At 42.3% G+C, this 23,550-nt stretch overlaps 1 protein-coding gene across 4 annotated transcripts in view; it reads left to right on the top strand.

Annotated features, from left to right (window-relative positions):
• Positions 1-23,550, top strand: part of LRP11 (LDL receptor related protein 11) — a 287,031-nt gene that overhangs the window by 57,494 nt on the left and 205,987 nt on the right. For all 4 annotated transcript variants that reach the window (XR_013596241.1, XR_013596240.1, XM_078649382.1 and 1 more), the window contains exon 2: positions 2,468-2,625. Coding sequence is in view for 2 of the 4 variants with exons in the window: in XM_078649382.1 (XP_078505508.1) it covers positions 2,468-2,625 (158 nt within the window). In the remaining 2 variants the exon portion in view is untranslated. The remainder of the gene's footprint in view (positions 1-2,467; positions 2,626-23,550) is intronic.

Here is a 23,550-nt window from a genome sequence, read left to right as displayed (position 1 = left end):
GACATCTTTTTAAAACCTGTTGAGGGTAGGACATTTTCTCAACGTTTTATATAAATTCTGATTCCCTCTATTTCCGATGGTCCACTCCTACAGTCTACAAGGCTTATAAATCAGTTCTAGCTCATGGCTTTTCTTTTAAATTGAAAGTAAATATAGTATCAGTTTTTCCTTTGCGGACAAGAAATGGACATGAGCAGTAAAATAAAAGGAAATGTGCATTCTATGTCTGGCAAAACATGAATGTGCATTGGAACCAGGATAGCAAACTATTGGTGCAGGTCTTGTCAGCACATGGGAGCTCCATCAAGAGCAGAGCAGAGCCTTGCATAGCCCACCGGATGACCTGACTGATAAACCTGATGTCCAGTAAAGAAGACTGGGAATTACCACATTCCCCAAATCTCTAAGTCTCTAATCCTATTCATTTTATTGCCCAACCATGCACAAAACAGTGAAGAAAAAACGTTTTAAAGGATGAGTAACTAATTATCTTATGCAATGTGCATCATTATAGAAGAGAGGTTTCAATTCTTTGTACCCTCCACTTGAATGGGATTGGATGTAATTTACAGCCAAAGACAGTGGCTCCAGTTTACCTAGGTATTTGTTATATGTGCATGTAAATGTGTAAAAAGAATAGTATGCAATATACTTACTGATATTTACCATCTGGCTCCATAGATTACAGCAGGTTGTCCGTCTTGGTGGGTCGTTGGGGATTTGTTCAATCGATGGATTGTGGGAGCTGAAGAGATGCACAGGTGCATGCACAGCAGCGACCAACGTGGCAGAGAGAAAATGGCAGGAACAATAAACCGTGGAGAGACACTAGGAGAAAAGCATTTAAGGGAAAAGTATGACTTCTCTGTGAGGAGTGGTTTTAGCAGAGTTGAAGCATAAGAAAGGAGAATCCAGCTTTTGCAGTTACTTGTCTGCATCCAAAAAAAGCATTCTGTGCATACATTAAAAGACTGAGAAAAATACAGAGACCTTCAATAGGAAATGTGATAAACTGAGAAAAATGGGCATGAAACTGGTGAAAAATACAGAGACCCTAAATAAGATGGCAAGGAAAGTGGTGGTAAGGATGATGTAGGTGGCAGGAAAGATGAGCAGAAAGACCAGCTGATGAAAAGGTAATATCTGAAAAAGTATTAGAAGTTACAAGAAACCACTGGTAAGGTTGTTGCACTGATGATCATCTCAGAATAGTGCCATAAAGTTAGGGCCACTGATGTAAGCATTCTGGGTATACAAGCAAGAATGGAAGGGGAGGATCTTATGTACTTTATGTAGGTAGTAATGCCAAAGCTATTTGATCAGCCTTGAGGAGCCACCGAGTTGGGATCTGTTAGGCATCCAGACTGAATATAGCTAATTGCTGCCCTTGTGCGCCCCGAAGGAGTTCACAGCTCTGGTCACATTGAACTGAGCTAATGCCAGCAGAACCTGACCTGGAAACGTCCAACTAAAACGAAGACCTGCAGATTAAGCATTTCTCAATTCACTTCTTTCAGAATAAAATAATTGCCAGAAACAGAATTCGACCAAGGGCATGTGAAGTGGGGACAAAGTGCTTCTGGGCAAGGAACAAAAGGTGGCATCCTCCCCTAGTTGCACCATAAGTAACAATTGTGAAAAAACAATAAATCTTGCAAGGAAGCATAAAGGGTAAATACTCATTTGCGTGCCCTGTTGCTGAAGAGAACATTACAGCATATAAGGGACACTGATGGGGGTGAAGCCATTCTCCTGGTGAGTTTATGGGAGCCTCAATGTAAGGACATATTAAGAAGAACATATTATACTTGTGATAGCGGTCCATTAATCCTCCCCTTAACCCTTTCATGACTAGCATTAGGGTAAACACAAACAAATAACCAACTAATAAGTCCAGTCCCCCTTAGGACACCTTCTCTGGTTCCTTTGTAGCAGTTTCACTGCACTTTATTGCCCTCCACTGCTCACAAACCCCGTCTTTAGAAGTTGTAGTTTCTTTACACATTGTGCCCCCAAAGCTACTTAAGACCCAGTACGGTACTTTACCTGTTGCTTTGTAAAATCGGAGATTGACAATTCACTACTGGCATTCCAATGAAATCTGTTTCTCAAGGGCTTTTGGCTAAATAAAGTTTTATGTATATAACATGCTATTGATAGAAATAAATTACATTTATTTCTAAAAGAGAACATAAAGCTTATTATTTACCTTACACATTTATTATTATTTGTGCGTACTTCTCTTTGATTTTGATACATTTAAATATTGTTTGTCTATTTTCCAATGCCCTTGTCGCATAAAAAATAGTCCTGTTGATCTTGTTTCCAAGAGTGCCTTGCTTCCACATTCTGACACCTAAAACTATGTTTACTATCTCTAACAAAATATTCAAAATACTGTCAATGCAATTTGTTATGTACAGAAATCGTTTTTGTCTCCCTCATCTACTGTACTTTTTTTCCTCAGATATCGATGAACCTCCACGTAGCAATGCGGGGCAAGATGTGGTGCTGCAGTTACCGACAGACTGGGCAATTTTGGATGGCCGAGAGAGCATAGACGACCATGGGATTATCCGATACGAATGGAATTTGCTCCATGGAGATCCTTCACTTGACATGAAGGTGCAGAAACCGATCACATTTTAGGGTTGTATGCATGCCAACGTTAGATTTGTTCTTTTCATGTTTTTAATCTATTTTGTGGAATAAATAATAGTATTTATGTTGTCAGTCTATAGACAACATTAACTATTCTTAATCAATATTCACTGAAAAAACCATAGGTTATAGACCATATATCATTAGGAATTAGCATTTAAAAAACCTTATTTTACCCACACAAAACCATTGAAATTCCATATATAGTTAGTTGCACTAACTATATATCGCGCACCCGCAATCCACTGCTGATGATGTCACATATTACATCATTCATGACATGGTCAGTGACATCACTGATGACATCACTGATGACATCTCAAATGACATCACTGATGACATGACTGATAACAACATCCAGTGATTTTTTGTTTCTGTAAAGTTTAAATATGTCTTACATATTGAAGAATGAGTGGATGTGTAAGTGTCTGGACGAAGGATTTAGTAGGTGCATGACTGACTGTATGACTGAGTGATTAAATGTGTCTCACTGAGTGCATGGGTTAGTGACTAAACTATCTTAATTTGTGCATCATTATGTCTGTTGTTCTATAAACTGCTGCATGTGTTGATCAGTAGCTATATGAGTAACTATATGGGTTATTGATTGATTGCCCAAGTATTTGTATGGGAGACTGAGTGTGTGTGTGGCTGGCTGGGAGGTGTATGACTGTGCAGATCAATGTGTACTTGTATCAATGATTGTATAAGAAGGTAAGTATGTGTTAGTATATGTTTGAAAATGTAAGGTGCTCTATGTTTAACTGTATAGACAAGAAAATGGAAATGTCATTGATTCTTTACAGGACTGACTAGATGTGTGAGTAACTCCATGGATGAGTGGCAGACTGTGAGTGTCTGTATAGGTGTATGAGTGCATATGATAGTGTTGTAAAGATGAGTGATTGTATGTATGAATGATTGTATGGGTGAATGAGTGAAGGTGTGTGTAGACGTAGGAATCAGTGAGTGCGTATGTAGTAACTAGTATTGGTGTGTCAATGGTTTTAAAAATTATACTCTGTATTTAACACTGGGTGAAACAGAGGTTATATTAAAATGTGAGGAGATGCATTGTATTGTCACATGAATGATATCATCAGTGATGTGGTCATTGATGTCAAATGAGATGTCATCAGTGATGTCATCAGTGATGTCATTTGAGATGTCATCAGTGATGTCATCAGTGATGTCACTGACCATGTCATGAATGATGTAATATGTGACATCATCAGCAGTGGATTGCGGGTGCGCGATATATAGGTAGTGCAACTAACTATATATGGAATTTCAATGGTTTTGTGTGGGTAAAATAAGGTTTTTTTAAATGCTAATTCCTAACGATATATGGTCTATAACCTATGGTTTTTTCAGTGAATTTTCAAGGTTTTGTAAATGCTAATTCCTAACTATATATGGTCTATAACCTATGGTTTTTTCAGTGAATTTTCAAGGTTTTGTAAATGCTAATTCCTAACTATATATGGTCTATAACCTATGGTTTTTTCAGTGAATTTCAATGGTTTTTTAATAGCAAATATCATAAGCTGTCGAATGTCAAGTACGTGGTAAGTAAAAACATTTTCGTGTTTATGCACACTGATCTGCTTTGAATGCTGCCCCCCCCCCCTCATTTCTATTAGGAGTACTCTCTCTTTGCAGATAGTGAAAGGTAGTTAACGCAGGCCTTTGCCCCCGTTGTAATACGTCGTGCCTGCTTCTCTCTCCATTTGATTGATTGTTATCCAAGCATTTACTGTTTTAGAATTGGTTCTCTTTGGTTCATTCTCTATTTACAAACAAACACAGAGTCGCAATACTCTGTTTAGTCTTTGCAGATAACGAAAAATCGTGTAAAAAAACAAAAGGAATCGAGCAAAATCAGTAGGCCACTAATGGGATCTCTTTTTGACCTCGCTAAAATAGAAACATTAAGAGCAACCCCTCATGACAAATACGAAACTAGTGAGATGAACTGAGCTCCACACCATGATGGCTGCAATACAGCTCGGCTCCGCCACCCACCCCGCCCAAAATAACGATAAAGAGCGGCTGCCATGATTGCTCGCGGAATGGCCACGACGGAGCTACGAAATGGTGGTGCTCTCATGCTAACCCCAGCTTCAGTCTGAAACATCCAGAAACACTGTAGACTACCAATTCGATCAGTTCCGGTAGCGCCCCAATGTAACCCGGTAGAGAAGAACTAGCCCTCCCCTCTTTGACTGATGGTTCTTGTTGCCTGTCCCTTCTGTTGTCATTTAACAGAACTATTTAGCCTGCTGAAAGGGGTTGTGTTCCGACCGCTGGTTGGTGGAGACATTTTGACTATATTCTGGACCTGCGTTGTCGCGTAATGCGTCATATGACGCGCCGCGTTAGCGCATCCGGAAGTCATCCGGGGCGCGACGCGCAGCGCGTAACGTAAGCATAACAGGTCATGTGACTTGTTAATAAAACTTTTCATTGGTTCATTTTACTTTTCTTATTCTAATGATGAAAGGCTTGGTCATATGACCTAAAAATTACGCTTTTTATTACTTCCGAACATTATTTTTTTCTTAAATATATGTTATAATGTTCCAGGCTAATGTACTTTCCCGGAAAATTTACAACTGTCCTGCAAGTAAAATATATTCTTTTTTCGAGAAAAAGGGCGTTTCTTCGTCCCATGACGGAGCCGTTGAGCAAAAGAGGGTCGACCTGCTGTCTTAGTCGCCGATACGCCTGAATATGAGATTCTTATCGATCACTTTATGTTGCAGGAGTAGAAAACACAACAGCCCTTGACCATTTATCTTTACTGCGTTCCTGCGTATTATACCTTTTACCCTTCATGTAATTGGTCTGCTTTATTTCACTTGCCTTTTAATGATTCTAAAACAGTGACTATTATTAAAAACTTTACCAATGTATATACTACTACCATGTTTTCTTTTAAAAACCTTTATTGTGAAAATTTCATTATACAAATACGAGCCTATAACCACGTGGGCCGGCCACGGAGCAAACTGTAATCGTATATGATGAGTAGACATTTACACTGTAGAAGAACGTAACGGGCGGGCCATTAGGTTGCAAGAACTAAGGTGTCTAACAGTTGCGGAATCGGTGGACGTACATTTTATAATTAAAATACGACAGGGCCAGTTACAATAAAATTATCTAGATATACATTTGCGGGCAAGTACCATGCGTGACGTTAATTCGAACTTTCAATAGTACAGTAATCAATAACACATCAGAACTTAATATCAATAGGGATGTCGAAATACTCAATCAATTCTCGTCCCCGCCCGCCATGTGCTTCAAAACTGCATACGTATCTCGTGATTTCAAGGTTCTGCAACCAGTACACAACAAGGAGTTACGAGTCCCATTTATTCCGGCGCCATTTTGGGCGAGGACGGGCAGGTCCAGGATATAGTCAAAATGTCTCTACCAACCATCGACTATGATGATGTTCATATGCTGCATTTATAGAGTAACACTCATCTGTCCACATGAAATTAATTTGCCACAATCTAAACATGTCATTTTAATCTTTCCAAAGTTCTTCTAAATATTTGGGACCGTTTCCCTTGCCTCTGATGCTGTCAGTGCCACTTCTTTGATGAATGTACTGGCAGGTCGGGGGTTCTCCTCCAAATCTCTCTTTTATGTAGCACTATAATTAATTGGTGCCACCTCTCCATATGACGATGCATGGTATAGTTACCATAACTATATTTTTTTTCGGTTCCTCTGGAGAGTACATCGTGGCAGATGAAGCGTATAACGTACCGGGCATTTACCTTTTTTTGCATGTAGAGGAAAGGAAAAAAAAATCGAGCGTCCGAGTTCTAAGGTGTCCCAGGGCCATTTTAGTGGACCAGGCCCAAATCCAAAGAACAGGCCGCCATTTTGAGAGTCCTGTTGCAGCCGCCTGTCGCTGTAGCATCAAGAGCGGCCGAAACTCAGCTGAATGGCAACTGAAACGATAAAGGGGCGCCCCACTACAGCAGACGAGCCTCCACCTAGGAAGGCCCGTTCACGCCGCCTCCCCCCCCCCCTTCGGGCACCCCACGGCGTTATTCGGAGCAGTATTGTAGGATGGCCACACCAGTGCAGCAACTTGCTAGACACCACCTCGGTGGTAACCGAATCTCAGCGCCTTGTGGTGTCTTCTATTCAGAAAACATTGTTGTGCTGCCTTCGACCTATTCGCCGCAAGTGCGCACGCAACTCAGCTGCATAGCTTGCTAGACACCACCTCGGTGCTAACCGAATCTCAGCGCCTTGTGGTGTCTTCTATTCCAAAAATATTGTTGCGCTGCCTTTGGCCCCATTCGCACATCGGTCCGCTACTGCCGCCATCTCACAGGCCAACGGGGCGCCCCACGCCGACTTTCAGCATTGTAGGATGGCCACACCAGTGCACCTTACTAGACACCACCTCGGTGCCATCCGGATCTTGGCATCTCAGCGCCTTGTGGTGTCTTCTATTCAGAAAATATTGTTGCGCTGCCTTTGGCCCCATTCGCACATCGGTCCGCTACTGACGCCATCTCATAGGCTAATGGGGCACCCCACGCCGAGTTTCAGCATTGTAGGATGGCCACACCAGTACAGCAACTTGCTAGACATCACCTCGGTGCCATCCGGATCTTGGCATCTCAGCGCCTTGTGGTGTCTTCTAGTCAGAAAATATTGTTGCGCTGCCTTTGGCCCCATTCGCACATCGGTCCGCTACTGACACCATCTCACAGGCCAACAGGGCGCCCCACGCCGACTTTTACCATTGTAGGATGGCCACACCAGTGCCACAACTTGCTAGACACCACCTCGGTGCCATCCGGATCTTGGCATCTCAACCCTTGTGGTGTCTTCTATTCCGAAAATATTGTTGCGCTGCCTTTGGCCCCATTCGCACATCGGTCCGCTACTGACGCCATCTCACAGGCCAACGGGGCGCCCCACGCCGACTTTCAACATTGTAGGATGGCCACACCAGTGCGGCAACTTACTAGACACCACCTCGGTGCCATCCGGATCTTGGCGCGCTGTGCTGCCTTCGGCCTATTCGCACATCGGTCCGCTACTGACGCGAACTCACAGGCCAACGGGGCGCCCCACGCCGACTTTCAGCATTGTAGGATGGCCACACCAGTGCTGCAACTTGCTGGACACCACCTCGGTGCCATCCGGATCTTGGCGCGTTGTGTTGCCTTCGGCCTATTCGCACATCGGTCCGCTACTGACGCCGCCTCACGTGCCAACGTATTTTCTCCGCATTTTATACCCTATGCCGCATAACAGGTCATGTGACTTGTTTATAAAACTTTTCATTGGTTCATTTTACTTTTGGTTTCCTAATGATGGAAGGCTTGATCATATGACCTAAAAATAACACTTTTCATTGGATGAAAACTTTTTTTTTTCCCAAACGATGAAAGCCCTACCTTGTTTCTGGATGTTTCACACTGAAGCTGGCGTCACCATGAAAGCACCACCATCTCGTGGCTCCGTCGTGGTCATTCCGCGAGCAATCATGGCAGCCGCTCCCCACCAGAAGCCTGCAGGAGTCGGGGGCCCCCAAAACTTTTGTTGAATCCTCAAGGCGGAGGGGACGCTTTCGAGAATGGGGTCCAAGACCTAGCAGACAAGCGTCCGATTTCCAAGGTGTCCCAGGGCCATTTCAGTGGACCAGGCCCAAAAAGGAAAGAGCCTGCCGCCATTTTGAGAGTCCTGTGGCAGCCCCCTATCGCTGCACCGCAAGAGTGGGCGCAACTCAGCTGAATTGCGGCTTTTGACACAGTGGACCAAAAGCGGACGGAATGGCAACTGAAACGGTAAAGGGGCGCCCCACTACAACAGACGAGACTCCACCTGGAGAGGCCCGTTCACGCCGCCTCCCCCCCCCCCCCGGGGCGCCCCACGCCGTTATTCGGAGCAGCATTGTAGGATACCAAAACCAGTGCGGCAACTTACTGGACATCACCTTGGTGCCATCGTTCTGCTGCCTTGGAACTATTCGCACAACAGTTTGCTACTGATGACCCACCCCCCGCGACGCCCCACGCCGGATGCCGAAATCAGTGCGGCACCCAGGCAACATCACCTGGGTGCCGTCCAGAAATCTGGACGTTGTGCTGCGTTGGGACTATTCGCACAGCCGACCGCTACTTCGTTGTTTTTCCCTAAAAATGTTTAAATGTTTTTACTGTTTTTGTTTTGTTGTATATATTTATAAGTTATTAAAGTTTTATAATCTTACTACTTTGTTGGAGTGCTATATATTTTTAATGTGACACATAATTGTAAAAACTTTGATGTACAAAGAGTCATCCCTGGAATCTTCCGCTTCAGGCTCGGTCCCCTCCCCAATCACAATACAGGATGGTTTTCAGATAGTAGGAACGCGTGTGCTGTGACGGATCTCATCGAGTGTGGGCCTTGATCTACTATAACTCCTTTGAAGAGGGGTGATTCTTTACAGCTGGGGCCATAAACTACATCTGCAGGGCTAGCTGATAGCCTAGGACCGGCCTGGACAATCGGACACAGAGGAAAAGGAGTGTCAGAGGGTGCGGTAGTGAATAGGGCGAAAGGGAAGTGTCGGGCGGGCACAGGGTGTGATTCTCAGGGAAGAGCAGCGCAGATGGGGGGAGGTTTATTACCCATGCATAAGACAGAGAACGGGGGTGACCAGTGCCTGGGGGAGATGCTTGCGAGGGTGGGGAGCCATGCTAAGGATCGACAGCGTGCAGAGAGTGGGTCTGGTCAAGGCATCTAAAATGACTGCCGTGCACGACAAAAGTGTGGCATTTGAAAAAAGGCAAGATGGCGCAGACAATGTTTTTCAACACTTCCTGATTTCCTTCGAATCGAACGTTAACAGACGTTGGGGCATATTACCAAAGTTAAGCGATATTTATCCCTAACGATGCTTAGCAACAAATTTTTTACCGCTAAGCATCGTCAGAAATTATCGCAGATAAACCTTGCTATTATCAAGGTTTATCGCAAATGCCATAAAAAACGACCGCAATGCATTAATATCGCTGAAAACTCAGCGATATTCATGCATTACCGAGCTAATGCGCTTAGCCATGTTATCCACCTCCCATTGGATAACATGGCTAAGAACTGCTCAGAGCAGGTGGTAGCTTTTGGAGATATTCGCGCTTAGCGCGAATATCTCCAAAAGTTGGTAATAGGAGATAGCGATGTTAGCGACTGTTTCCAGTCGCTAACATCTTGGCATGCCCACTTTGCATGTCATTAGTGATAAATATCACTGACATGCAAAGTGGGGCCCAAGATGGTCGCTATCTCCTACTAGCGGTCGCTAACTGGTGTTAGCAACAGCTAGGTAATACAGAGATAATTTTATCTCCGCGAAGCGGAGCGCTGTTACAGATATATATCTTTTTTTGAACGTTAATTTCTCAAAATCCACTGAAGCACATATATTGAGACCTAGCAAAGGCACATCGAGCTACCAGTCCCTACAATTTTGCCAAGTTTCGTGCAAATCCATTCAGCCGTTCGATTATTATTATTATTTTTTTATTTGCCCCGCGGGGCCCTTTTAAAACCTCCACATCAAACCTAGGGGGTCAGGGAGGATCTACTATGCCCCCTTATGGTCAATTGCCCCTTCGCTTTGGCCTCCTCTTGTCTCTCGATCCTACCGAGAGACAAGATGGCGGCCGCTACGGACTGTTTGGAATGTTTACAGACACCGGAGAACCAATCAGCTTCGCTTCACAAAGCTCCGTAACGCGTAAAGTCCGCGAACCGGAGCGCTGCCTGGTCCGCTGTTACAGATATATATCTTTTTTTGAACGTTAATTTCTCAAAATCCACTGGAGCACATATATTGAGACCTAGCAAAGGCACATCGGGCTACCAGTCCCTACAATTTTGCCAAGTTTCGTGCAAATCCATTCAGCCGTTCGGGCTAAAAGTGAGGCCAACCGCCCTATGGAAAACTCAATGTTAAAAACACGTTTTGGGACCCCCCTTTTTTCTCGGCCCCCCCTTGACGAACCCCCCCCCCAAATTTTCAGGGGCTGCTCAGAAACAAAATGTTCCATTTTCCTGAAAATTTCAGCCAATTCCGTCCACAAACGCCAAAGTTATTAGACATAGAATTTTCAAAAATCCCATAGAGAAGAAATCCTAACTATATATACCTACTGGCGACCGCCAGTAGGTAATAACACAATCTCTATATAGCAGGCTTCTCCAGTGAATAGCTATTGGTAGCTCTCCATCTACCTGTAAGTAGCTCATGTGTGCAGCCCAGGCTATACCAGCCTACTAAATTAGAAGCTTTTGCTTGGTTGAATTAATATATGTATACTAAAATTGAGTGTATATTCAAGATGAAAATGTGTGTGTAATTTCAGAACTCATAATCCAAACTGCATTAAAATCTGATATTTGAGTCATGAATTAATTGGCATTGGGAAGACGTTTTACAAATGTTATTACCTTGGTGCAAGAGACATTGCAGCAATGACTGTTATGTATTACTCATGTAGAGGCATTCCCGATGGACAAAGCCTTTTTTACATTACTGCTGGCAACCCTGCCTGATGCACTCAGGAGGTAGTTGTCTTGCATATGGTGGCACTAATGTCATCTAGTCTGAAATGGTCACTATTTCAGCAATACTTAATATTAATAGCTCTCAATAAGCTTAATTGAACAGAAGTAGCTCTTATTACAGGAAAAGGTTGGAGACCCCTGATCTATAGGATGCACAATAACTCATTTTATGATCTTTAGCCATCCAGGAGTGGTAATAGTCTCATGCCTTGAATAGCTTGTCTCAAATCCCGGATTATACTTTGTTTATAGTCTCCCGGCGTGCCCTTCTTGATAGATGGCATCTTGGTTGCAGTCCAGTTGTCTTTGCACATGCAACATGGCAGTTAATTGAACCGACCTCCTGTCCATCTGCTAGGTGGGGGCTCAGACAGCATGTCTAAGGAAAGCTCATTTTTTCATGGAACACAGCTGGCAGCCAGCGATGCTGCCTCTTTCAAGGAATAACAACTAGTAAGTCAGTCCCCAATAAGGTATCTATTTAACAAATTGTACAATGTGGCTCTGGCCTAGGATATATTTATTACTTCAGAATCGGAATTGCATATGTCCTTGCATTTCTGGGCTCCTTTTATCAATCACATGCTAAATTACATTGCCCGTTAAAGACCAAGGAGCAGTTCATTCTGGTAAATCCAATTCTCTTCTCATTTCCAGTTTTCACCCTTCTAAAATGGCTGTGCCACCCATTTTAATTTACTGGGACGTTTTAATGTACTGGCCCACATATTGGCAAACAAATGTTGGCTAACACAAATTAGAATGCCAAAGAAATCGACTGTCAGGTTAATTTGCTGATGTAGTAAATTACATAGTCTATTGCAATTTGTGTACCTAAAACTCAAGATGACTTTTTCACTAAATCCAGATATTATTTCTTAGGTCTAATCAGATGTGTTTCCTAATAGATTGAAACAATTCTTGGTGTAATGTTTGAACTTGCCACAGTAAAAACAAAAACATCTATGTGCCTGTGTTCTTGTTCGCTCTATGTTAAACATTGCCTATCTGCATAGTTCTTCCATAGATGTGGGCATCTCTGCTTCCATAGATGTCAGCATATGCTGTCTCTGTACAGCTCTGGTGGGTGTCTCAGAAATCATTGCCTCTCAAATCTTTGTTGTTATGGCTGGGCTTTAATTCAGAATGTTTAATCAGAGTGGCTTGGACTACCATAGATAAAGCTTTGTCTAAATTGTATTTTAACACCTAATAAAATGCAGCAGCGATGGATTTGTCTGTCCTAGGGCCAGATTACCTGCAGCTAAATGCCAGTAAATGCGACATTCTGCTGCAAGGGAAAGATACCCATCAATGGACAGAACAATGGTGGCCAGACTCTTTGGGGTCCACGTACCCGCCCAAGGAGGTTCTGAAAAATATTGCCTATGGTGGACAGTTCCTTGTCCTTTGAAGCACAAACAAAAGTGGTTGCGGGGGTATGTTTTGGGCTTCTACGTGGACTTAGCCCCTGTTAGCGTTTTTTGAACCACAAACATCCCAGATCATTATCCAATCTACGATTTTATCTAGACTGGATTATTGCAATTCTCTTTATTTAGACGCAAACAAATCTGGGACTCAGCGCTTGCAGAGGGTACAAAACGCGGCTGCACGTTCTCTTTTTGCACTCCAAAAATTTTGCTCTGTATCAAAGCTCATGCCTAAATTACACTTGCTGACAATCGATACGCGAATCCATTTTGAGACCTTATCTTTTGCCCACAAAATTCTCCCCCAGCAAGCGCCGCCTATTCTATCTGATCTGCTAGTGCCGTATCTACTGCAATGCACGCTGCATTCAGCGGACCTGCACTTAGAATGTATTCCCTGAGTTAAAAGAGCAAGGGGGGTGGGTTGGGAGCGCTTTTTTAGGGCGTTGATCCAGAATCATCTGGCTTACAGAAAGTCAATAAAAACCTGGCTTTTCCTGAGCTAATCCATACCGCCTGTGCACCCCACCCTGCAATGTTGTACCTGGGTTGTAGTAGTGGGTCGCCCCTTCGGTGAGGCAGCCATGCGCTATATAAGTCTTTTTAACAAATATGCCTCCTTACATCGCATGCCTTTTCTTCGCATGCAATTGCAACGCGCTTGTTGCAACAACCGCTTTCTAACAACGCATACCATTACCCCACAAGTGGTAACAACGACTTGCTCTAGATGGGGCGCTGGATGTTGGAATAGTATAATTTACTATTCCAACTCTAGTCTGTGCAACAGTAGGGGAGGTGTTGGATATAAAATCCAACACCTTCCGCCCCCTCCGCAAGTTGTTATTACGACTTTCAGGGTAATGGTATGCGTTGTTACAACGCCATCATTATAACAACTGCGTTGTAATTACATTAGTTGAAAAGGATTCGTGGTAAGCGCTGTTTACCCTTTTTAACATAACATAACATTACGATCTTGGCAGACCGGGTTACTCCATCACAAATGTAATGGACATCCCGTCCGCCAAATTGCAATTCCATGATATCCTATGAAACTTGTTATTTGGCGGACTGGACATCTTTCATGTTTGTGACAGAGTATGCCATCTGCTAATATTGTAAACAAGCCTCAAGCTTTTTCCTGGCCAATTGTTGAAAATGACTAATGTACGAGACTACATTTCTGCCTTCTTTATAAAATTAAATCCTGAATTGGGCAGCCTGTTTGGTATATCTTTTTCCCAAGATTGCCTCAGATTTTTCTACAAAGATTCAATAGTTTTCAAATAGGGAGCTGTGCACACTAAGGCATTCTTCAACATAGGCAAAAGAATAAAGGTAATTTTGCCGTGATCAGTCTGGAACTGCATCTGTTTAGCAAGAAGAGATACGTACACTGTACTATGATGGACTGAAGTATTTTTTACTCCCCTTTTTTGATCTGCATGATGTAATTCTCACTTGCCCTCCAGTGCTTGAATGTGGATCCGTATTCACCTTTTGCAGTAAGCTGCATCTGGTCTTCTAAGTGCCCCAGTGAGGTAGGGATCAAGTTACTAGTTGATTTATCGTACTCAAAAAGGTTTGCTGCTGCCATGCAACCTTCAGACGTTATGGAATCTTTGTAATTGGTATGGGACGTGGGCTAGAATGGATTGGTTTCAGGATTCATTCCGTGAACGTTTGGGTCTGGCACACTGTTATGTGCAAGGTAGTAGAGAGGATACAAAGTAAATCCATCTGTCTCCCCTCCCAGGTTCAGTCTTACTTCCATTTATAGAATATTTATAATAACGAGCATAAAATGGGGACAAGGGGGAGGAGGGATAGAGAGAAACACAAATGCTCTTAATGTTGTCACAGGTATCCGGGTAGCATAACAGAGTACTGAGAGTAATATACAACTAGGAGGTTTTTTTGGTGTTCCAGAATTTCAAGGCGCACAACCAGAGCAAGGTAAAGGTAAAAGTTATTAAATAGTCAGTATAGGCAATGAGGCGAACGGTAAATCCTCACAACCGCTCAGGGATGGACCAAGAATTAATCCATACGAAACATAAGAAAAACAACAATGCCCCTGCGCTATACAATATAGATATGTAATTCTATAGTGTTTAGGAGTATCAGTATTATCGGTAGAAAAACATTAGAGCACCACCAATTCAGTTTGACATAAAACAGTTGGCGAACAGGCTTGACAAAATAGAGGTATCGAAAAGTTCCGTTGTTGGTGTGGTATTTCTGTTTATTGTTCCTATACATGGGCCAACACGTGTTTCATCGCAGGGAACAGGCTGCGAATCTTCAGGGCTGAAAAAAAACATAGAGAGTACATTTGCGATCATGTTTGTAATGCATGTGTATACAAAGGTGACTTGATAGTGTCACCCATTGTGGAAAAAGCATGCCATTATGTGACTTCGTGGCAATGTGCATCGAGATCATTACTTCGGTGACATTCGTGAATTTGAATGCTATCTTACTAATCAATATGACCTGTAGACAACAGAACATTGGCCGCAGAAAGTTGTAGTGATAAAGTGAAAAAAGTGTGGATTGTGTAAAAAGATTTCGAAATCCCATGTGACTGATACAGTGTATTTACGTAATATTGATAACATCCTAAGGAAACCTTTTAAGGAAACATTTGGGGGGTCTGTATCTGTCCAGAGATATTTCTTTCTTTATCTTATTTGGATATATCTTTATTCTGGGGGGTATAGATAGACGTTGATTGAGCTATTATTTTCGTTACTTGTTCTATATTTATTTATTTAAAAAATATATTCTCTATTTATACCACAAGTTATTGTGTACTCAAAATAAGGACTGGATTTGTTTTTCTCGGGTGTTTCCGGTTTAGTGCAGAGTACCAATCTGTGGATCGACTCTTTTCTTTGTCTACAGTATACCAAGTACCAAATTAAAGAATATATAAAAGAAAAGGGGAGGGGGAAATTACTACAAACAAGAGAGGTCCATAATGATACTTGCTCCGAAGTAAGGGCAGCATCGATGTGTAAAACACATGCTCAGGGGATAGCCAAATAGAAAAAAGAAGAAAACAAACACAAAAAACAAAAAACAAACTCACCCTCATGGGTTGATGGGCGTAACCACTTCGGTTTAGTGCTTAATTGGGAATCCTGTATCCGGAGTTTCCAAGGTATACGTGAGTAAAAAGCTCCGTGAGACCTGATGAGTCTATAGGGAGTATAATGGTGTTTGTGTATAGTTACTTAGCTATTTGCCTTATAGTATACACATAGATAAGGGAACCGAAAAAAAAAAAAAACTACTATATTGACATACCTCAATAGTTTTACAATGATGTGTGAACCGGGAGGAGAGAATAAACAGGTTACTTCGAAATGGCAACGCTGTTTGTTACGAGAAGAGGCGGTTGCACCTGTATAAACAAGTAACCGGGAGACAAACGGAAGGATATGTTGGAGATAATCTATTTGACTGCAGCGAACAGCGTCTGGTATTTATCATCCAAAACGCCGTGGGGAAAGCTCGCTTACCTCATCTTTGTTGTTCTCCCTCTTGTGTTTCCCGGCGCCGTTTTCCAAGGACGGTCATGTGACCGGAAATCAGGCCGGAATATGTACCGGTGAAGCGCTTCCTGAGCAGAAAACGACTAGACCGTAAACTGGGTTTGAGTCTGTTAGTTTATCGGCCGTATAAAGAAGAGTTACTATTTCAAAGCACCCGAATGCCGAGTGCTGGTGAACTTTCGTGTATTGTGTGTCATTATGTCATTTTCCAATAATAGTTTTTAGATTCCCGTCTCTAGAGTGGGAAAATTCAATTAGAACATATAGTAGATTAGTAGGATTTATCTAAATACTACTATAGGGAATTTAGTAAGTGGAGTTCATATCAATGATCGAGCATGTGCGAGAATGTGCTCATATGTGCCGTATATGTTTTATTCAGAACACATTCATATATATTATTTTCTCATAGATGAGAGACACCCGGATAAATTCCAAATGTCTAGGGTCATAGATGTTATGATGGAATTGTGTAATTCCACCTCTTAGGATTTAAGCCTCATACTAACTATGTATTTCATCTCTGGGGAGTCACTGAAATTAATCAGAGAGTATGCTGTTTTACATAGAACACAAATGAATGCACAATATGTATATAAAAGATTCAAGACATATTTTGAAAAGGAAAATTGCAGTGATATTGATACATTTCGCTATATTCCACTGTCTTATCTGATCAAAATTAAAAAGTCGGATCTGGCTAACTACAAAAACATAGGCCAAACAATAACCACATCGGAAGAAAGATCATACTCCCAAAGGTATAGAAGGTTCTTAGTTCCCCAGGAAAAATTGCATCTCAGGGTCATAATTTAATCCGTGTTCAATACTTTGAAGACGCATAATCCAAGTCGCTTCTTTACGTCTAAGTGCCAACTCTCTGTTCCCACCTCTCACATGCATTGGCACAGTTTCAATTCCAAAGAAAGATACTGAGAAATCTTCTGTGTCAGCCTGACATGTGGCCACATGTAGAGCCACTGGATATTTCGGATCTTGTTTTTGTATGGCCCTCATGTGTTCGGTATTCTCTCTTTCAATGCTCTGATAGTACTTCCGACGTATAGTTTGCCGCATCGGCATTCTATTATGTATACCACATATTTTGTGATACAGTTAATGTTTGCTCTTATGTCATATATCTCTTTGTTTGGTCCATTGAAGTGTTTAGTTTTGTGCTTGGCCCATTTACACATGGTGCAAAAGCCACATTTGAAAAACCCGTTGCTGCGTTGGGTTAACCAGTTAGGGGTCATATCGCTTCGTGGGACTGTAGGACTTAGTCTATTTCTCAAAGTTCTCCCTTTGCGGAAAGTGATTTGAGGAGTTATGGGTATTATTCCTTTCAGTGTTGAATCTTCTCTAAGCAGACCCCAGTGTTTGGTCATACTGTGTCTGAGTGATTGATGCAGTGCATTGTACTCAGTGATCATTCTCACTGTTGAGTCTTTCGCCAAATGGGGGTCTCTGGGTTTCAGCGTATCAGTTCTCTTGATTTTGGAGAGTTTCTTTTTCACTTGAGAAAGGATGGCTTTTGGGTACCCCCGTTTCTCAAATCTCGTTTCCATGTCTTGTATGGTTGTTTCAAGATTCTTATCATCACTGCAATTCCGTCTGGCACGGAGGAATTCTCCAAAAGGAATTGATCTGATCTGGTGGAAGGGATGAAAGCTATCAGCTCTCAAAATGGCATTACACGAGGTAGGCTTCCTGTACAGTTTGCTTTGTAACTTATTATTTTTCACATAAAATTCAAGGTCTAGAAATTCTATGTGTGTCTTGCTCGATTTCATGGTGAAGTTTAATTCCCAATCGTTATGATTGAGATGATCAAAAAAGCTGTGTAGTAGTTCTTCTGTGCCTGTCCAAAGTAAAATCCAGTCTTCTATATATCGACCCCAAAATAAAATGGAGTCAGTATACATACTGCCTTGGTTGCCCCAAATGTGTTCATCTTCGAAAGCACCCATGAAAAGATTGGCGAAAGAGGGGGAAAAAAGGGGGCATTCGGGTGCTTTGAAATAGTAACTCTTCTTTATACGGCCGATAAACTAACAGACTCAAACCCAGTTTACGGTCTAGTCGTTTTCTGCTCAGGAAGCGCTTCACCGGTACATATTCCGGCCTGATTTCCGGTCACATGACCATCCTTGGAAAACGGCGCCGGGAAACACAAGAGGGAGAACAACAAAGATGAGGTAAGCGAGCTTTCCCCACGGCGTTTAGGACTGTTCGCTGCAGTCAAATAGATTATCTCCAACATATCCTTCCGTTTGTCTCCCGGTTACTTGTTTATACAGGTGCACCCGCCTCTTCTCGTAACAAACAGCGTTGCCATTTCGAAGTAACCTGTTTATTCTCTCCTCCCGGTTCACACATCATTGTAAAACTATTGAGGTATGTCAATATAGTAGGTTTTTTTTTTTTCGGTTCCCTTATCTATGTGTATACCATCAGGCAAATAGCTAAGTAACTATACACAAACACCATTATACTCCCTATAGACTCATCAGGTCTCACGGAGCTTTTTACTCACGTATACCTTGGAAACTCTGGATACAGGATTCCCAATTAAGCACTAAACCGAAGTGGTTACGCCCTTCACCCATGAGGGTGAGTTTGTTTTTTGTTTTTTGTGTTTGTTTTCTTCTTTTTTCTATTTGGCTATCCCCTGAGCATGTGTTTTACACATCGATGCTGCCCTTACTTCGGAGCAAGTATCATTATGGACCTCTCTTGTTTGTAGTAATTTCCCCCTCCCCTTTTCTTTTATATATTCTTTAATTTGGTACTTGGTATACTGTAGACAAAGAAAAGAGTCGATCCACAGATTGGTACTCTGCACTAAACCGGAAACACCCGAGAAAAACAAATCCAGTCCTTATTTTGAGTACACAATAACTTGTGGTATAAATAGAGAATATATTTTTTAAATAAATAAATATAGAACAAGTAACGAAAATAATAGCTCAATCAACGTCTATCTATACCCCCCAGAATAAAGATATATCCAAATAAGATAAAGAAAGAAATATCTCTGGACAGATACAGACCCCCCAAATGTTTCCTTAAAAGGTTTCCACAGGATGTTATCAATATTACGTAAATACACTGTATCAGTCACATGGGATTTCGAAATCTTTTTACACAATCCACACTTTTTTCACTTTATCACTACAACTTTCTGCGGCCAATGTTCTGTTGTCTACAGGTCATATTGATTAGTAAGATAGCATTCAAATTCACGAATGTCACCGAAGTAATGATCTCGATGCACATTGCCACGAAGTCACATAATGGCATGCTTTTTCCACAATGGGTGACACTATCAAGTCACCTTTGTATACACATGCATTACAAACAAGATCGCAAATGTACTCTCTATGTTTTTATTCAGCCCTGAAGATTCGCAGCCTGTTCCCTGCGATGAAACACGTGTTGGCCCATGTATAGGAACAATAAACAGAAATACCACACCAACAACGGAACTTTTCGATACCTCTATTTTGTCAAGCCTGTTCGCCAACTGTTTTATGTCAAACTGAATTGGTGGTGCTCTAATGTTCTTCTACCGATAATACTGATACTCCTAAACACTATAGAGTACTGAGAGTATTCCCATCCACGTTTAGAAACTCTGGCCTCCATCTAGGTTAATATGAGAGCATAAGATGACCAACAATGAACCCCGCCCCATCCCCGTACCAGAAACGCAATTATAACCAAGAAACAATATTTGGTTCATAAATGTTCTGGGTAACTGAAGCTGTGACAAGTCCTTGGGCTTACTGGGATTTCTCGTCGGGATCCAAAGAAAAGTGACCTGGATTTTAAGAAGCTGTCAGATAATCTTGTTGGGAACAGATGAGAAGGAGGGGAAGCAAGACCTCCCTGAAGAAATGGCGTGGAGGTGAAGGAACCTGACCACCAGGAAATTGGAGGAACGAAAACCAAGCTACGGGTTCAAACTAGTAGGTGCAATAAAGCTGTTCTACACATTTTCTGGCTACTTATGCCTGCTGTGGTCGGTATCCACTGAAAGGGCTTTGTGTCTAGCCTGGTTAAGTGATGGCTGATGCTATGGAGACTGCTTGATGTGACAAAGAAGTGTTTACTTGTTTCCACCTCTTGCTTTGTGTGACTCCTAGTTTTCTTACCCGTGAACTATTCTCTCCACCCTCTCTATCTCGCCCAGAAAATCGGCCATCCTTTCTGTCCTCTTGCACGTGGGAACTGAGTTCTTCACAATCCCCTGTCCAAGGGCTCTGAGACCTAATAGTTTGAGTCTGTGTTGAAGTGCACTACCCAATTAAGGGAACCCACCGGAACGTCTTAATTTATACTGAAATTAAGTGCATCCTTGCATTTTAACACCGGTGGAGGTGATGTGATTTTTTTAAGGCCTTTGTTTACTATTGAACAAAATTATGATTGCTATCAAATGGTGGTGAATGCTTACCTAACAAAGCTGTTTCATTTTTTTAATCTTTAATCGTTTTTTGTTTTTTTGAAGCTTTCTAGAAAATTGTTTTCACTTGGAAATTGTGGGTCATGGACTGTAGAACAAAGCACCTCTTTTAATTTCTAGATCGGAGACAAAGAAATGTGAACATTTCGAAAAGTCGTGTACACTTTGTGTGAGAACTCTATAGCTGTAGCAATTCATTCAGCTGTTTGTCAAGAATGCATGTTTGGTTAGGGTTTCAGGATTGCTTCAAGGTATTAGGAGCGCAACGCTCCAGTCGTGGACTATATTTATAAACGAGTGCCTCCTGGTACCCAGGGTACAAGTCGTAAAAAAAGAAGTGTAAAAAAAGAAGTGGGGGGACGCTGTCACCCGAAGTGACGTCACAACAGGAAGTGACGTCACGAAAGGTGCCGAGCTCCTCGTCCCAGAGAGGCCAAAGAGTGAAATCCAGCTGTTTGGCAGGGGGGACGGCGTCCCCCTGGTAAAATAAGTGGGCGGATGCCGTCCACCCGAGTGGTACCCCGACTCGAGCCCTGCTGGTACCTTAACCTAGCCCATGTGACCGAGGCCTATATGACAGTGTCTTGAAACTAAAACAATGGCTTGATTATTGTATCTTCTGTCCTTAAAAGATACGTGTTTGTACCTTGTTTCCAGCAGGGTAGTATGTGGCTGGGCACTCAAATTGTTCCTGGCCAGTTTCGAGTTCTCACCTCTGACCTAAAGATGCCTACCACCAGGGAATAATATCTTTCATGCAGCCATTACCCAGTAACATGAATGTATTTCGCTGCCTCACGAGCTTTGCACGATGGATGTCATATTTACTGACCTAATTAAGCAAAGGGCATAGGCTGCAGAAAGCATCGGCTGAATAACGGGAGTATGAATTGACAGAGGGCCCCGGGGTCATGTTTCTTCTTTCTGAGGAGGAATTGTTTCAGGTGCACTCATGCTGCATAAACAACCTGTACTCGCCAGAGCTACGGATCTCTTTCCAGCTACATTTCGGTTTGGCTGCTAGTGACCATGCCGCATTGAGGGCTTGGGCTTGCCAGCCGTTCTTTAAATCGTTTTGCAACCCGTTTGGTGTGAGAAGTGTGCTAGTAAATTATGACGCCGAGCAGAAGTGCGCTTTTCTATGTCGTCTTAACCATTCCTCGATTTTAAGTGGTATTTTGTTAAGTGCATAGTTGTTTATACCAATGTGTATCTAATGAGGTAACAATTAAAGCAACATTGTACGAGCCGCTCAGGTTGCTCCTTTTTCTAAGAATAAAATTCCGCCATTTGCTTATGTTTCGATATTTTGTAAGGGCCAAAAATGTGGCTTGAATATGTGTTTCTACAAATACCAATATTCTTTTTCACCACGGGCTTCTGCCTTTGTTTATTTTGTTTACAAATCACCAGGGGGTACCTCGCTTGGCTTTAATTTCTAATAAAAATCTCATCTCACTTTTTTTTTATACTGGTGTTGTGTGTGTGGTGCTACCTGACCTGGCATTCCCGCAACTACCCCCCCCCCCATCAGTTTCAGCCCCAGACCTCCCCCCGTTTGGAGAGCTCTGGCATAAACACATGTGGCTGCACAGAGTAAAATAAGCTATTAATGAGCTTTTTAGTGTGGGGAGTTGCCGTAATAAAGCGAGGTCAAGCAACAACTGGGTGATGATGCCTCTCAAGATGGTAATAAATAGCATACTACACTCTGCACATCTGCATACATGGTTATATATGTATGTGCTGTATCAGTGTTTCAGCACTGCAGAAAGCAGCAGGCGTCCCTGTTGTTCCCCGAATCAGTACCAGTGATTTGATTGCTTTAGGAGGGATCGGCCATTCCCCTGGATACACTTCTCATAAATGGTCTGTCTTAATCAGCTTGGTTTCTTCTTTGTAGAACCTTCACTCTCACTTTTTATAATGCACCCAAATTATGTCATTGTGAAAATGACAAACAATCATACCGGGCACTATTATGACAATAGTTTTGATTTGCTGTATTTGAATTTGTTGATGGTAATGGCCATATCACATAAGCAGATTGTGTTTGAGGTATTTGAAATTTGCAGCAGTAGATGCTGTTGGTGACATTCAGACTTGTCAGCAGGAAAATGTGCGGTGCTTAATTAGAACACCACATTGTACCATATGTGTTGTGAACTGTTGCCAGTTATATTTTTATAAATAGTGTTTTCAACATAAAATAAGCTACTCCTGGCAGATTGAAATACAATTGACAGATCAGTTTGTGATATTGCCAATGCAGCCCACACATTCAAAGAGCTTTGGCAAAGCCGGTAAATCTCAGCCTTTTTAAGTAGATGTGCTCTTTGTTGTAAAGGGTGTACGTAGGATGGATAAAAGGTTCCAGGTACATCTGTGAAATGCATCATAATGCTCAAAACAGCACCCCCTGACCACTGCAGAGGTTCCTCCCACTTACATGAGGCTGAACGAAAGGAGGAGTGCAGGACAATGCAAAAACGGTTAGATGCCTTTATTGCATCATTACATTTAACAGTTGCAGCTCCCCATTGTAGCAAAACCTATGGTGCAAAAGCTAATTCTATGTGAAGGGAGGACAAACACACCTTGGTTGGTGTGCCATTAGTAGTTGCACCAGCGATCACTTGACTCACAGTGCATTTGTATAAAATGCACTGAGTTATAGCATAGCATAATATAGAAAGAAGGTTCTTCTGCTGCGAGCTAGAATTTTCAAGGTGGGCACTTTTTCCCCACAGAAGCACAAATGCTTAAAGGACACCAATGTTCTATGGGGCCATTACAAATTCCATAAAAATAGAAACATTTGCAACTT

The sequence above is a fragment of the Lissotriton helveticus genome, chromosome 6, assembly GCF_964261635.1.
Source record: "Lissotriton helveticus chromosome 6, aLisHel1.1, whole genome shotgun sequence".
In the NCBI taxonomy this organism is placed as follows: domain Eukaryota; kingdom Metazoa; phylum Chordata; class Amphibia; order Caudata; family Salamandridae; genus Lissotriton; species Lissotriton helveticus.
The sequence above is the reverse complement of the archived record's forward strand: the minus strand, read 5'-3'. Positions and strand labels throughout refer to the sequence as shown.